Below are 16,040 nucleotides of genomic sequence, written 5' to 3'. Positions count from 1 at the left end.
ATGCTCCTTCCAGGTTTTGGTGTTCGCCCAGCACCTTCAGGTAGTGTGACCTGATGGTGAAGGAGACATAGGATTGGTCAGCATAATTCCTTAAGACCATAACCTTACTCTGTCATGATTTACTTTGGCTCGAGAGGCCACTTCAAACTGGTTGTAGGTGCTCATCAGTCTGCGCACCGATAGCAGACTCGAGCAGAAGATGGTGACGCCATTCATGTAGAGGGAGGTTTTGACCTAAGTGCGTCTGCTGCCTGAGATTGTTACCTCTCTTATGCCTACATCCTTCCTGACGGATTGGGTAAAGGATTCAACACAGCACATGAACAAGGCAGAGGAGAAAGAGTAGCCTTGCCTCACTCCATATTTGATTGGAAAGCTTTCTGCTTCCCACCAATTAATTGAAACTGCGCTCCTGTTTGTATAGAGCCATTAGATCCAACTGTGATTCCCTGCCCAGACCCGATTGGGGAGCATGCCCATCATGTAGGTGAGTGTTATTCTTCTGGTCCAAGCTGATGAGAGAGGTGTCCACCCTCTTGTCCTGTACATAGGCAATCATATCTCTGAATAGCGTGAGACTGTTAGCGATCTTCCTGCTGGGCACTTTACCTGATTGGTGATGACCTTGAACAGAAGTTAAGCAGTGAAATGGGCCATCAATTTCTGATTTTCCCCTCTCCCACTACTGTTTGTAGATGAAAGTGATGGTACCTTTCCTCAAGGATCCTGATATGCTGCTGTCTAAAGCAAGTTCTTGTGTATTCCAGCTGGTCTGGGCTAATCCAGTTCCGCAGAGTCAAAGACAACTCGGCTGATTAACTATCGCTTCCAGGTATTTTATTCCTCCCGAAGGACCTGACAGTCTTTGCCAGCCCATCCAGAGTTACTGGCTTTTCCAGGCTCTTGTGTCTCTAAGATCTAGAGATCAAAAATGGACCATGTCCACAGGGACACCATGTACAAAGCTCTAGATAAAGGGGGACAAAATGTACCCACTGTCACCTAATCCTCCTGCCCAGCTTTGTGTGTGGCTGCATCAAGCTGTGTGAAGACCCTCAGCAGACAAACACTAAGTATGACTACGCGCTGAAGAATTGCTGATGGAATTGCAAAGGATGGGTTTGGCCACGTTGCCACAGAACGCCCCATTCTGTTGGACCGTGCCATATCGACTGTCCCTTATGCAAATGAACATCTTTGACCACAAGTTGATCAGGCAGTGGCTCACAAGTAACACACTTGAGACCCTGAAGGGAAAGGAGATGGTGGAAGCTGTCAGCTGGTTCCTTGATCACACTGTCAAAGTCATTTGGCAGAATGTCTCATGTTAAGAACTTTCAAGCAAGCACCAGGAGGTAACTTGGTTCGTGGTAAGAAACCCTTGCCCTCAGGCCATTCCCATTCACCTTGAGTCTCAGCACCACGCATGCTATCCTTGAGATGACTGCAGTGAGGATGAGAACATCACCCACCTCCTTCTGGAATGTGTCTTTTCAAAGCTTATCTGGTAAGAGATGCAGAGATTTTTGCCTACCTTCATCCCAAACAGCTCCATAATGCAGGATTCTTTGCTCCAATCGCTGTTCCGAAAGACATACTGAGACAAACATCAACTGCTGCTGGAGGACCATCAACTTGGTGAAAGGCACTCTTTGGTTTGCCTGAAACTTGTTGGTCCTCCAGTGCAAAAAGCTGTCCACAGTATTGCAGAATGGCACGTTCCAATGTCCAGGACTACATGCTGAGGGGTGTACTAAAGCTGGAGACAGCTTCCGCAATGGCTCAGTGGGAATGGCTGCTGTCTCAGGCCCTCCTGCCATAGTACACTGAGGGGCCAGACCCCTTGTAAGGCTCCCTGGCCTGTATATTTGACATGAACTATATTTTGTAAATATAATCTGTAATTACAAGTGTAGTAAGGACCTCAAAGTGCCACACATTGTATTGAAATAAATTGAGCAGTATTGCACTTCATGCAATGTTAAATTTGAACAGGTAATAATGAACTTTTACAAATGTTAATGATAAAGTATATTTTTGGAAACAAAAAGTTCAAGAAAGCCCACCATCTCCCAGGTCAATTGGGGCTGGGTATTAAATGCAGCCTTTCCAGAGACACCAACATCCCCGTAAAGGATAATAACTGAAAGAAGTCATTCTTTTTGAACTAGGCTAAAGATATAAATGAGTAGATATTCAGGTTACTGACTGCCCTTCAATGAGGCTGCCGGCAAGTGTGTATTTATCACTGAGTGAGGACAAGCTTGCCTGTGATCTCTGCCCACAGTATACTGGCCAAAAATCACTGTCTCAGCCCAGATGTGAAGAATATCCTGTTGGATGACCACCTTCAGGACCCATGAAACTATGCACTGGATATGAACTTGCCCACGTGTTAGGGCTGGCAGAAGCGGAAGAGGCAGATTCTGGTATTGCAAGAGAAACACAGAAGTAAGTGGACCATGTCTGTCGGTGGCTTTTTAACGCAGCCACTGCATTCTCTTATCATTTCAGCATTTCTCAACCAGCTAGCTTGAATGGCGAATGACAACTTGCATGTGTTAATATCAAATCCAAGTCCATTCCATACATGAAATTTGATGGGTTCTGGAGTTGGGATTAGGTCTAAAGGAAATGACCAAATGGAATTCGCAGTCCAAATCTGCACCTCGTTTTAGCGATGGCTCCCTGGGTGTGATATTGTGGGCTGTAAGAGTCCAAAGAGAAATATTGATGCCTATTGATGGGAGAAAGAAGCTTATCAGTGAAACCATGAAGGCTTGGCTGGAGAAGGCCAGCGGCAGGATGTGGTGCTGAAAGAGATTTAATTGCCTAAGCAGGACAGGATGGTAAGTACAATGGCACTGGATATCAATGGAGTCTCGGCATGCTTGGCTGTCGGAGATGGTCAGTGGTGAGGGGCCGGTGGGGCTGGAAAGGGAACCCTTCCCAAACTAGTGACAGAATGAAATTGTGGACAACTCCATGCATGCAACACTCATCATGTTGACTTGATGTCAGGAGCAAGTGAAATGTTGTCATGTGCATTATGATCACTTAAAACATGCCAACCTTAGCTCAAGTTTTAATCTCCCACAGGGAGATTCAAGCACCCCAAAGAGGTGGTCCAGGAAGCCATGGATGAGAGTGGCCAAAGACAAAAAAGGCTGAAAATTAGTGGCTGAAGACAGAAAGGTCTGATTTTTTTTTTGTGACAAGGATGCAATTATAGGACATTTTATTATTTGCAATAAATGTTAGTTTATAATGTCATCAGATGGACTGGTATTGAAATTTTTGGAAAGAACTCTTTCTAAACAGAGGACACTGGCCTACAGCAGGTCCGGTGTTGCATTTGTGAAGGGCACAAGCTGCTTTATGGAGACACAGGGCAGCATATTATGGGGGGTGCAGGCCAGCTGGCTCCCCCGCCAACCACCACCCCCCAACCTGGAAGCAAAGTCGGCATGGAGCTGACTCGCTGGACACCAGCCTACCCCGCCCCTCACTGGGAGAAAGTCCCACCATTGGGATGCCAGCCAATCAGATTAGCCAGCAGGTCCAGAAGTCCCAACAGCACCAAGAGTGCATTAATGGGCACTGCTGAGACTGCAAGCAGGACCAAGAAGAATACACATGGATCCTGGAACCAGGTACTTCCAGGGTTTTGGGCGGGCAGGGTTTGGGCAGTTTAGGAAGGAGGACGGAGATTTGTGGTGGTGTGTTTTAGAGTGCAGGCGGGTATGAATTGGGGGGTACTATCTTAGGGGGGGCTGCCCCCGGAAGTGCAAAAGACACTCCCAAAGATAGCACTTCCCCTTCCTCCCCAACCTTTTAAAAGGTTTTTTAAAAAGACAGCCTGCCCACTCCCACCCAACTGCCCACGCCAACTGTATTTTGGCGTGGGCAGCATATGCCCAATTACAATTAACAAGCTCAATTGACTTTTGGTTATTTATTTTAATATAGCGGGCAGGTGAACCCTGTATTACGGGGTTGAGCTTCGGGGTGGATGGGAAGGTGGTAAGGCTGGCACCCACCCTATTTTACGTGCCCCCTGCCGAAAACACTCCTGGTGGGGACACGTAAAATCCAATCTAGAAACCCATAGAGTCTACGGAACTCTCAGAGGCAGATTAAAACCAGAGAGAAGTCACGTCACCCAGCTCTTGGGTATAAACAGATATTGGATTTGAACAGTCAGAGAGAGGCTACTACCGGGAAAGAAGGGGAAATAGCCTTACCCCTTCTCTCTTTCTCTGAAACTTCCCTCATCGAAGCTGAGCTGTTTGTGATTTAAAAACCCACCAGAGAACCTCATTGCTCCAATCTGAGAGTTCTTAAAGGGGAATTCTGAATCAACTCCATTGTCTTCCAGAGAAAAGCAAATCCACCAGCCAGTACTGCAGAACGACTGCTCCAGTCAGAAACCCAAGTATCAGCAGCTGCTGTGGAAATTGACCCTTCTACTGTAAACAAGCATCTAGACAACCCATGATTTTTTTAAATTATTTTTACTTGGCCAAGTTTTAAGATCTGATACTTTGCAGAATTTTTATTGATTTTTTTGCATGCATCTGTGTGTTGTTTTAGTATAAGTGGGTAGTTGGATATATTTGTACGATTTAAACTTTTTGTTAATAATTTCTGCATCTTTACCCAAATGAGTTTTAGCAATATAGCTAACTCTTTACTTGTTAACTTAAGGAACCTGACTGCCTTATTTCTTACACTGAGCTTCACACAGTTAAGTATATAAATATTGAATTGGCAACATTGCCTCCCTTTTTAAAATTCAAACTCTGTTAAATCCAGCCCAGAATTAGGACAAAGGGAGGAGTCAGTTCACCCCTCCTAACTTGGTCATAACACTTTGTTTACCTTCTATTACCATCAGGACTGTAAATCAATGCATTTATATCAAATCACCAAATATGACCTCAGCATTTTGACACATGTACATGTTATTGCGTAAAGGACAAAGTTTTTTAAAAACAAGTTTAGGTCAAAAGAGAAATCAACAAAATCAAGGGAAATAAGTGTATAGACCATCTTCCATGCAAGGGTAATTGATCTAATTACTGGTAAAAAGCACTGAATGCTTACGGCAGTTGCTAATTATTTAATTGCTGGATTTGTTCAGCTATTAACTACTGTAAACAGGAATCTTTGGACCGACAAACCTTTGACCATCTGACACGCCAGAAATTGTAAAAGTACCATGAGATGAACGCAGTTGGGCTCAACTTTGGAATCTAAATTTAACAGTCACCTGATCTGGCTGGGTTGCTGACTTTCCAATTACCTCATTATAAAGGAGCAGAATATGAACCAAACCGAAGATCAGAAATACCCGAGTGATGAGAGAAGTTTGTGCCTCCTTCAGTCAACAGCCAACATGAACAGACGGTCATATCAGGCTAGCACGTGGCTCAGGGCCATGGAACGCTGTCATTGCTGACGATCCTTTCCAGCTCAGTAGTTTTGTGTTCAATGTGAGTTGAAAGTCTTTATTCAAATCCAACCAATTGGGCTCAGTATGGGACAAAAATGGTCATGCACAATGGGGGTTGATCGCCAGCTTAATTGACTTCACCTCACATGGGTTGTCACAGATTCTGAACATCAGCAATCAATTAAAATAATGTCGCTGCACAATCTGTAATTCAAATTGTTTAAGCGTTAAAAAGAACAGAATACTGAACAGATAACAGTGTAAACTGTTACCTACCAGCAGCTTAACAACTGTACTCCCCAGCTCTTGGTGCTTCCGAATTAAATGAAAAGCAAGGAAGGTTTTGTGCTCATTCATCCAGCTGGGGGGATTGGGGTGGGTGGTGCAGGATAATGATCCAACGCTCGGGGACTGTAGAACATCACAACTCAACCTCCCCAGTTGATTTGGCTGGTAAAGGCAGTACCTAGCTGAGCCATCTGAACTAAGAGTACCCAAAAGTTTAACTGCCCATTTGTACAGAGGCTGATCCCAGAGGTTGACATGCTAAGACTGATATGATAGACCTTTGTGCTCAGTCTCAGGATGGCGGGCAGAATCAGCAAATCGTGATCACTGACCAGTTTACCCACTGCTGTAAAATAGATGTGAACCTGTGAAGGCAGGGTCCAGGTGGATTGTGATGTCCCCCCAGCCTAGTTTCCACCAGTTCATTTTCATGCCATGGCCTTTTGATGCCTTAGCACAGTCACAGTATTTCATCCCCACAGTTTTTCAAAGGCCATGGTTGCAATTTCTGAACTAGACAATATTTAAAGTGGTCAATTTCTCTGACCAAAACTTAACACAGAGGCAGATGCTTTACCTTGTTTACCTTGTACTCAAGACCTGAAGAAAGTGCACACCATGTCCTCCGTCTCTACAACCACAAAATCCACCATTAACATCCAACAAGTTCATCTTTCCTCACAAAGGGCAAGTAGAAAAGACAGGACTGGGGAAACTGCAGTGTCCCTCTTGGCCAATGGTTGTTGTTGTGCAGCCAATCAGCGGAGGCAATGGGCTGGATCAGGTACAAGCAGAACCAAACGTGTGTTCAATGATGTTCATGAGAAGTGAAGCAACGGACTGTGGAGAAGAAGAGCTGGAGGTCAGAAAAACTTTTCGAATGGCACAATTCCGTACCCAACAAGTGGGAATTCCACCAAAAAGCAGACATTTTTCATCCCTAAGAGATCAACAATGGCCCTTCAGAAGAGCTCACTGATGTTAAAGGTGCACATCAAAGGGCTCATAAGACCATGCACCAGTAAAGATATTCACATTTCAGTGGAACCCAGAAGGAAGATAGTTTGGTTTTCACCTGGAGATTCACACATCACAAGTAAGTAAGAGCAGACGATGGAGCCAAGTGATAGCAGTGAAGAGTCTGCAATGGAGGCCACAGGACATTCCAAGTTCTCTTCATCTGGACACACGCACCCTGAAAGGCTCCTAATCCCAGAGGACATCAGCTAAGAGCATCTCAGCATTCAGAACGGAGGTGTGAACTTTCTGGCTCTACCTCTCCTGAAGCTGTAGAGGCTACACAAGGGTTAGTTACACCATGAAAGATTGTCCAGTTCTGTTCTGTTGTTGAACCACATAAATAGCATTTATTTCCACCATTTCCCTATGTTACCCAATTTTGGTTGCTGCTTGACAAATGACCTTTCCATTTGTAAAGAAATGTAAGGCAAAATGTGATGCCAAGCAATGAGGAGCTGTGGAAAGGGATGCTTGGTTGTTTCCAGGACTGTTTTGTATGGGGTTAAGGGGAGGATGTGAAGAAGTGGCTTTTGCATGTGGCTGGCAGATAGGTAGACTGGTGAAATCTAACAGGGTCTATCATTATTGAGGGCATCTCAGGCAGTAACGTATGCCACTGCTGATGTCTTAGATGCAATGAAGTCCCTCCAAATCCAGCCATGAAGACCATGATAAAAATAATGGGAGGAAGAGGCCACATGACCATCCCGATCCTCAATGATGGCAGAGCCCAGCACAACAGTGCAAAAGACAAGGCTGAGGTTTGCAATATCTTCAGCCAGAAGAGCTTAGTAGATGATCCATCTTGGCCTCTTTCTAAGGACCCTTACAGAACAGATGCAAATCTTCAGCTAATTCAATTTACTCTATGTAATATCAAGAAACAGATGGACGCACTGAATACAAAGATTATGGGCCCAACAACATTCCTGTACTCCAGAACTAGCTGTGTCTTTAGCCAAGCTGCTTCAGTGGACCTACAACATTGACAAGTACTATGTCCTGTCCACAAAAAGGATAAATGCAATCTGGCCAAGCCCCTTAGCCCCACCGGACCGCCAACAACCCCACACTCCCACCACCCCCACCGACCCACCCACTCCAGTCAGTCTACTCTCAATCACAGCATAGTAATGAAAGGTTTCATCAAAAGTGCTATCAAGCTGCACTTACTCAGCAATAATATGCTAATCAATGATCAGTTTGAGTTCTGCCAGCACAACTCACTTCCAGATCTCATTACAGTCTTGGTCCATACATAGACGAGACAAAACATGTGAGGCAACAGTGTCTGCAGTCGATGTCAAGCAGTACCTGAACCCAAGTAAAATTGAAGGCAATGAGAATCAAGGGCAAATCTCTCCGCACGCTTGAAGTCACAGCTAGCATGAAGGAAGGTGACTGTGGTTGTTTGAGGCCAATCAACTTTGCCCCAGGACACCACTGTAGGAATTCCTCGGGACAGTGTCCTAGGCCTAACCATCTTCGGCTGCTTCATCAATGGTATGTCCTCCATTATAAGGTCAAGTTTTCTATGATGATTGCTTAGTGTTCACAGTTCCATTTCCAACTGTTCAGTCAATGAGCTAGTCCATGCCCTCATGCAGCAGGACTTGAACAAAGTTTAGGTTTGGGCTGATAAGGGGCAAACACCAGACAAATGACTGTCTCCAAGAAGAGAGAGAATCTTTTTCCCTTGACATTCAAGGGCAGTATCATCACTGAGTGTGATGGAATACCCTCCACTTGCCTGGATGAGTGCAGCTCCAATAACACTCAAGAAACTTGACGCCATCCAGAACAAAGCAGCCCACTTGATTGGCACCCCATCCACAAACATTCACTCCCTCCACCACTGACACACAGTGTGTACCATCTACAAGATGCACTGCACGAATTCACCAAGGCGCCTTAGATAGCACCTTCCAAACCCACAACCACCACCATCTAGAAGGACAAAGGGAGCAGACACATGGGGACACTGTCACCTGAGAGTAAGGGGCACGTGAGGAGACAGGCAACGACGCCGGAGTGAGATGGAGACTGAGTGAGTAGCGAATTAGGTTCATGTGGGAATTCGGTGCACGGGGGAAAGGTGTGGCATACGTTGAAATTATTCTAGATTAATTAAGTGAGTAATTAAATTATGTTAACTAAATAACCGAAATAATAATAGCAAGACAGGTGTTATGTTGCAGCTGTGGAATATGGGTTCTTTTTGCCAACACCTCTGCAGAGAGTGTAAGCAGCTAGAGGAATCCTGGATCAGGATTATTGATCTGAAAGCTGAACTGCAGACACTGCGCAACATAACGGAGGGGGAGAAATACCTGGACACTTTGTTCCAGAAGATGGTCACACCTCTTAGAATAGGGTCGTCTGCTTTGGTCATCAGGAGGGTCAGGGGGATGTGACCATCAGTGAGGCAGATAATGGGATTGAACAGACAATGGGGCAGGAGCCTGAGACTTTGCAATTGCCAAACAGGTTTGCAGTGCTCACAACCTGCGTGGATGAAAACAAGGTCTGCAAAGTGGATGGGCGGTTTGGCCATGACACCACGATACAGGAAGCTGTTCAAACAGGGGGAGCAAACAGGAATGGAGTGGTAGCTGGGGCCAATATAGTAAGGGGATTTGACACTGTTCTATGCAGCAAAGGGCGAGAGTCCAGAAGGCTGTGTTGCCTGCCCAGTGCCTGGTTTTGGGGCATCTGCTCAGGGCTGGAGAGGAACTTGCAGTGGGAGGGGGAGGACCCAGTCGTTGTGGTCCATGTAGATACCAGGACAAGGAAGTAGGTTCCGCATAGTCAGTATGAGAAGCTAGGTACCAGCAAATTGGCATTGGGCAACGAAGATTAGAGCGATGAATACGTGGCTCAAAGGCTGGTGTCGGAGAAGTGGATTCTGGTTCGTGGGTCACTGGCACCAGTACTGGGGAAAATGGGAGCTGTATCACTGGGATGATCTCCACCTGAACTGTGCTAGGATATGTGTCTTGCAAATTGCAAAACTAGGGAAGTAGAGAGGGCTTTAAACTAAACGAAGAGGTGGTGGGGGGTGGGGTGCGCGAGGGTGGTGATGGATCAAGCTTGGGAGATATGGCACATCAAGGGGTAGACTGAAAGCAGGAAACCATAATAGTAATATAGAAAATGAGGGTTGTAGAATAGCAGGAAGGGACAGAGAGATAAAACCTAAGAATACACCAATAATCAAGACTAGATGTTATAAAGATAACAAAAAGGCAAAACTAAAGGCTCTGTATCTGGATGCATGCAGCATTCATAACTAAGTAAATGAATTGTAGTGCACATTGAAGTAAATAAATATGATCTGATAGCCATTACGGAGACATGGCTGCAGAATGACAAGGATTGAGTCCTGAATATTGAGAGTTATATGATATTCAAGAAGAATAGGAAGCTAGGTAAAGACAGCTCTCACTAGTGACTTCTTTCCCCTCCTATTCCCCATCCAGGTGGAGGGGTAGCACTGTTTATCAAGGATGACATTGGTGCAATAGTTAGAGAAGACCTTGGTTCAGGAGATCAGGATGTAGAATTGGTTTGGGTAGAGATGGGGAATAGGAGGGGAAAGAAGCCACTAGTGAGAATTGTCTACAGACCCCCTAACAGTAACCACAATGTAGGACAAAGGATACCAGAAGAAATATTGGGTGCTTGTGATAAAAGGACAGCAATAATCATGGATGGCTTTAAGGTACATATAAACTGAAAAAAAAACAGATTGGCAGTAGTAGTCTGGATGAGGAGTTCATAAAATGCTTTCAAGAGAGATTTTTAGAGCAGCACGTTCTGGAACCAACCAGAGATCAGGTTATATTAGACTTGGTATTGTGTATTGTGACAGGATTAATTAATGACCTCAGAGTGAAGGCACCCATAGATGGCAGCGACCACAATATGATTGAATTTTATATCCAGCTTGAAAGGGAGAAGAGTGGATCTAAGATCAGTATTTTAAATTTAATTAAGGGCAACTATGTGGGCATGAAGGTGAGCTAGCTGAAGTGAACTGGGAGACTAGTTTAGAGGATAAATCAAAAGAGAAGCAGTGGCAGACATTTAAGGGGATATTTCAAAATGCTGAGAATAAGTATATTCCTATTATAAAGAAAAATTCTAAGAGGTGGACCCACCATCTGTGGTTAACTAAAGAAGTTAAGGAAAGCATCAAACTTAAGGAGAAAGCACAGAACTGCGCAAAGATGAGTGGCAGGTCAGATGATTGTTCAGAATATAAAGAACAGCAGAGAATGACTAAAAGGCTTATCAGGAAAAAGAAATGAGAGTATGAGAGGAAGCGAGCTAGGAATGTAAAAACAGATAGCAAGAGTTTCTACAGGTGTTTAAGAAGGAAAAGACTAAGTAAAGTGAGTGTTGGTCCTCTAGAGAGTGAGAATGGGGAGTTAAAAGTAGGAAATGGTGGACAAAATGAACAAATATATCGGGCAGGCTGCTGGGTGGGCCTTAATTGGCCCGCCCACTCAAAATGGCGGCGGGCCCCGTTTCGGCGGCGGAGTTCGGCTGCCCGCCCACCACCGAGCCAGTGGGACCCGCCCGCCAACCAAGGGCAAAATTCGACCCATAAGATCCTGAACGGCATTGACAAAGTGGATGTGGAAAAGATGTTTACTCTGCTGAGTGAGTCTAGAACTAGGGGCACTGTTTTAAAATTAGGGGTTGCCCTTTTAGGACAGAGATAAGAAGAATATTTTTCTCTCTGAGGGTTGTGCAACTTTGGAACTGTCTCCCTCCGAAGGCAGTGGACACAGGGTCATTGAATATCTTAAAAGCAATAGTAGATAAATTCTTGTTAGGCAAAGGAATCAAAGGTTATCAGGGATTGGTGGAAATGTGGAATTCAAAACACAAACAGATCAGCCACGATCTTATTGAATGGTGGAGCAAGCTCGAGGGACCAAATGGCCTACTTCTGCTCCTACTTTGTATGTTCATATGTTTGTATGTTCCCCTCCAAGCCTCTCACCATCCTGACTTCGAAATATATCCCCATTCCTTCACTGGTCAAAATCCTGGAGCACCCTCCCTAACAGCAAATGGCTGTACATCACTACATGGATTGCAGCAATTCAAGAAGGTAGCTCACCACACCTTCTCAAGGGCAATTAGGGTAGGGCAATAATTGCTGGCCTAGCCAGTGATACCCACATCCAATGAATGAATTAAAAAACAATCTCCTCAACCATCAACATGCTGGTGGTCACCATTGACCAGAAACTCAAAGGGCCAACCACATAAATACTGTGGATGCCCAAACAGATCAGAAGCTTGGTATTCTGTGACAAGAAACTCACTTCCTGACTCCCCAAAGCCTTTCCACCACTTACAAGGCACAGGCAGGAGTGTGATGAAAAACTTGCATTTTACCTAGATGATTGCAGCTCCAACACGATGAAGAAACTTGACATTATCCTGAGCAAAGCAGCCCACATGATAGGCACCCCAATTGCCACAATGAATATTCACTCTCTTCACCACCAATGCACAGTTGCACAGTGGCAGCAGTGTATACTGTTTACCAGATGCACTGCAACAACTCACCAAGCCCCTTTGACAATACCTTCCAAACTCACAATCTCTCTTGCATAAAAAGAACAAGGGCAGCAAGCGCATGAGAACACCACCAGCTCCAAGGTCCCCACCAAGTCTCACACCATCCTGATTTTGATGTTTATCACCATTCCTTCATTGTCACTACATCCTGGAACTCCCTCCCTAACAGCACTCTGGGTGCACCTACTTCACATGGACTGCAGCAGTTCAAGAAGGCAGATCACCAACAGCTTCTCAAGGACATTTAGGGATGGGCCATAAATGTAGGCCTAGCCAGCAATGCCCACATCCCACGAGCAATTTTTTTTAAAAAAAAAGAGAATCACATTACACTGACGAAGCCACATGCCTGCTCCTCATTTTCTTTTCGAGTGAGATAGTTGCTCTCAGGTGTAGTGATGGAGAGCAAACTTGGAAAAGTTGGCAATGTCACCTGCCTCTGTCTGGAATAATCCCCTTCTGTTGAAGTGATAGTGACATAGACAACCACTGGCAGTGCAATCTTCCTGATTGTGAGGCTGGAGGTACTGTTGAAGGAGGTGGCACTGTTCTGTAGGTACAGCAGGCAAGAGGATGAGGTGCAGACAGGAGGAGTGCTCTCTAAGGACATGAGGTGGGTAGGGCCTTATGTGCAGAGCCTTCCTCCCTCCCCTCCCCCCCCCCCTCCTCCTTCTGTGCTCAGCTTTCCCTTTCTGCAGCTTCGATTCCATATTCCCAATGTATTGCAGACCAAGAGGGATTGCAACTACAGCCTCGATCATGTACTACAGCCTTTCTGTGAACAAGTTACAAAACACTTCTGTGCGCCTTGTCAGGATGCAGCAACACTCCCTTTCAAAACCAACAAATCACCAAAATTCCTAGGTGCTTCCACAATCTTTGCAAGAGCAAACTAAGCCAAAAAGCACCTCATCTAAAAATGTTGGATGGCTGGCCTTAAGTGCTAGGTGGGGAGGAGATGGGTAGGTCCATTGTGCATTAGTGATTAGGAGACGGCATTCACTGAATCTGTATTGCCCAAGTTTGCAGAAGCTGCACCAAATCAGTGGGACAGGCTGTATGATGCCACATCTGCATACAGTCAATTTTTGAGGTACGTGTCACACATCCATGCAAGCACACTTACCAGCAATGGGTGCCATACAGGCCACAATGAAAGTGCATGGAAGGAACTGTGCCACCTCCTTCAACAGTACCTCCAGCCTCACAATCAGGAAGATTGCACTGCCAGTGGTTGAGGTCCTCCAGCACTTGCAGTACTATTGGCCAGATTTCACTGACCCCATGCTTCCCTTGGCAGCTCATCACATACATTCAAAATAAGGAATCACTCATTTAAGGTGGAGGGTCATTAGTGTTTGGAATTCTCTTCCCCAGTGAGCTGTGGAAACTGGATCATTGAATATGTTGTCACAAGGCAATGCCCCTTTATTTTTTGAAAACATGATTTTTCAACTTTCAACTGACAAGGAATTTTGCAATTTGAACTGAGACAGAGAAAACTGCTTAAAACTGCAAGGCTACATTCCAAGGCAAAGGTGAGAAACAAATAAATTACCATCAGGGGAGTGTGAAGAAAGAGACATTTCCTATAATCAAGACACCCATCAAAACTTGCAACTGCTTAAGAAAGAGATGTTAAAAAAGGAAAGTACTGGATATTGAAACAGTGTCTGCCACAGACAGACACATCCAAAACTTCTTGGAAATACACAATAGGTGAAGTATTTCAAGACAAGCCTTGAGAGAGATTGCAAGTGACACGGGCAGTGTCAAGGAAGTCTTCAGCAGAAGAAATAGGCTGGAGGCTGTTCTCTCTCTTGGAATAAGTGTGTTGCTCAGTTCAACTCTGCCAGAAACCTACCAGTGAACCGAGATCTTGTAATAATTGCAACATCATCTACATCTGACCTCATCCAACTACCAACTAACCCAAATTAGCCACACTATTTAAAATCTACGCCTCAAGGACAATCAAAGGACACTTAACTGCATATTATTTTACCTTTTTAAATTAGAATCTAGCTCCCTTATTTCTAATACTTGTGTGTATGTGTGTGTGTGCACATGTGTGTGTGTATGCGTGTGCGCGCATTTGTGTATATGTGTGTGTATGTCCTATTGATGGCATAAGGACTGAATGCTTGACTTGATGGTTTTATTACTTTGCTTGGGTTTAGTAGTTAGTAAATTTGCTTCTTTCTTTGACTCAAGAAAACCTTGTTTGATTGGCTCCTTATTGCTCACAGCTTAAATAGTTTAATACATTCTGAATTAGAAAAGGCATATCCTTGTGAAAAAGAAATGTAAAACTTTATTGTGACCAATGAGGAGGGTGAATAAAGGGGAGCCAGTTCACCCTTTGCCACCTGATCATGGCAATGTCCAAGGCCGAGTTAGATTTTTGATTGACAAGGGAGTCAAGGGTTATGGGAGGTAGAAAAGTAGAGTTAAGTCACGTTCAGTAAAGCCATGATTCACTTACGGACTGATGGGGTGTGCTTGAGGGGCTGAATGGCCTATTCCTGCTCCAATTTCTTATTCGCTACTGATGGTAATAATTGGGACATTTAAACTGTACTTTCACCCTGTCCTGAATTTGGGGTTGTAGAATCTCTGACTGTGAAGCTGAAGTTCCAACTGAAGTTAGGATTAGAAAACATTAATTGTAGTAAATTACACAAATGATTTCGGACTGGAGGAGGAGCAAGGTTAATTTCAGAGGCGAACAATGTTAGAGTCAAGTTAAAGTTCAAATATCTAATGCTCAGGAAACAAAAGACACCAAAGTTAAGCATTAAGATATATGTAGGATGAAGAATTGCAGGTGCTTCGTCATGTTTGGATTCAATTGCATCTGTTCCTTTCATTTTAAAAAATATATAACTATATTTAATTTAGCTTCACCATCTATTCTCAGGCTGATGCCAGTGTGTATTCCTTCCAGCACTTACCTCACTGACGATGGTGGAGATGTACTGATCCTTACTGTACTCCCAACCATCCAGACAGGGCTCCTGTTCTACCTCAGACATGTTGAACGAATCTGGCTCGGGAAATGTCTCCGAAAGATTCACTATCACATCCAGCCGGTACCGTCTACATTTGCTGTACTGGAGTTTGCCTCTCTCTTGTTCCAGAGGGATAGTCCGATTCAACCACGCTTCACTCAGATTGAGATTCCGGGGAATTGAGCAGCGATGCTCTGGAACATCCCCGACAAAGACGAAAGACATTCCGCAGAAACCGTTGGGAAAGATGCTGAGGCTCAAAACAAAGAAGACAAACATCTGGTAGGGTCCCCATTCTCCGAGAAAAGCGGTGATTTCATCGTAATCCCGCATGTTAGTGACAGTGGGAGGACTGGTAGCGAATTTCTTCCGTAAAACTACAGCAACTGGCCGTTGGAGGGCAGACCGGAACTATAGCCTTGAATTATTTCAAATTCTGTTTAAATCTCAATCGCTTCCACCTATAAATACTAACCCAATCTTAACCCGGCCCAGAGCTCCTCCCAATCCCGCTGTACTCGTAAAGGGCATTCTCTCTGTCAACAAGCTGTTTGTCTGCAGTTAAATTCTTCTTATACAGTGCTTTTACCAGGAGAATCACTTTAAAAAAAAACTACAAAACAGATATTATCACAAAGATTATCATTCCCATTTACATACTGACTACT

General features: G+C 44.5%; 1 protein-coding gene across 2 annotated transcripts in view; it reads right to left on the bottom strand.

Annotated features, from left to right (window-relative positions):
* LOC121281040 (solute carrier family 22 member 5-like) overlaps window positions 1-15,768 on the bottom strand; it is a 159,042-nt gene extending 143,274 nt beyond the window's left edge. For both annotated transcript variants that reach the window (XM_041193631.1, XM_041193632.1), the window contains exon 1: window positions 15,316-15,768. In XM_041193631.1, the coding sequence (XP_041049565.1) occupies window positions 15,316-15,705 (390 nt within the window). In that variant the 5' untranslated portion in view covers window positions 15,706-15,768. The remainder of the gene's footprint in view (window positions 1-15,315) is intronic.
* Window positions 15,769-16,040: the final 272 nt, after the last annotated feature.

This window comes from Carcharodon carcharias, chromosome 8, assembly GCF_017639515.1.
Source record: "Carcharodon carcharias isolate sCarCar2 chromosome 8, sCarCar2.pri, whole genome shotgun sequence".
NCBI classification, from domain to species: domain Eukaryota; kingdom Metazoa; phylum Chordata; class Chondrichthyes; order Lamniformes; family Lamnidae; genus Carcharodon; species Carcharodon carcharias.
This window is presented reverse-complemented; position numbering and strand designations above follow the sequence as displayed.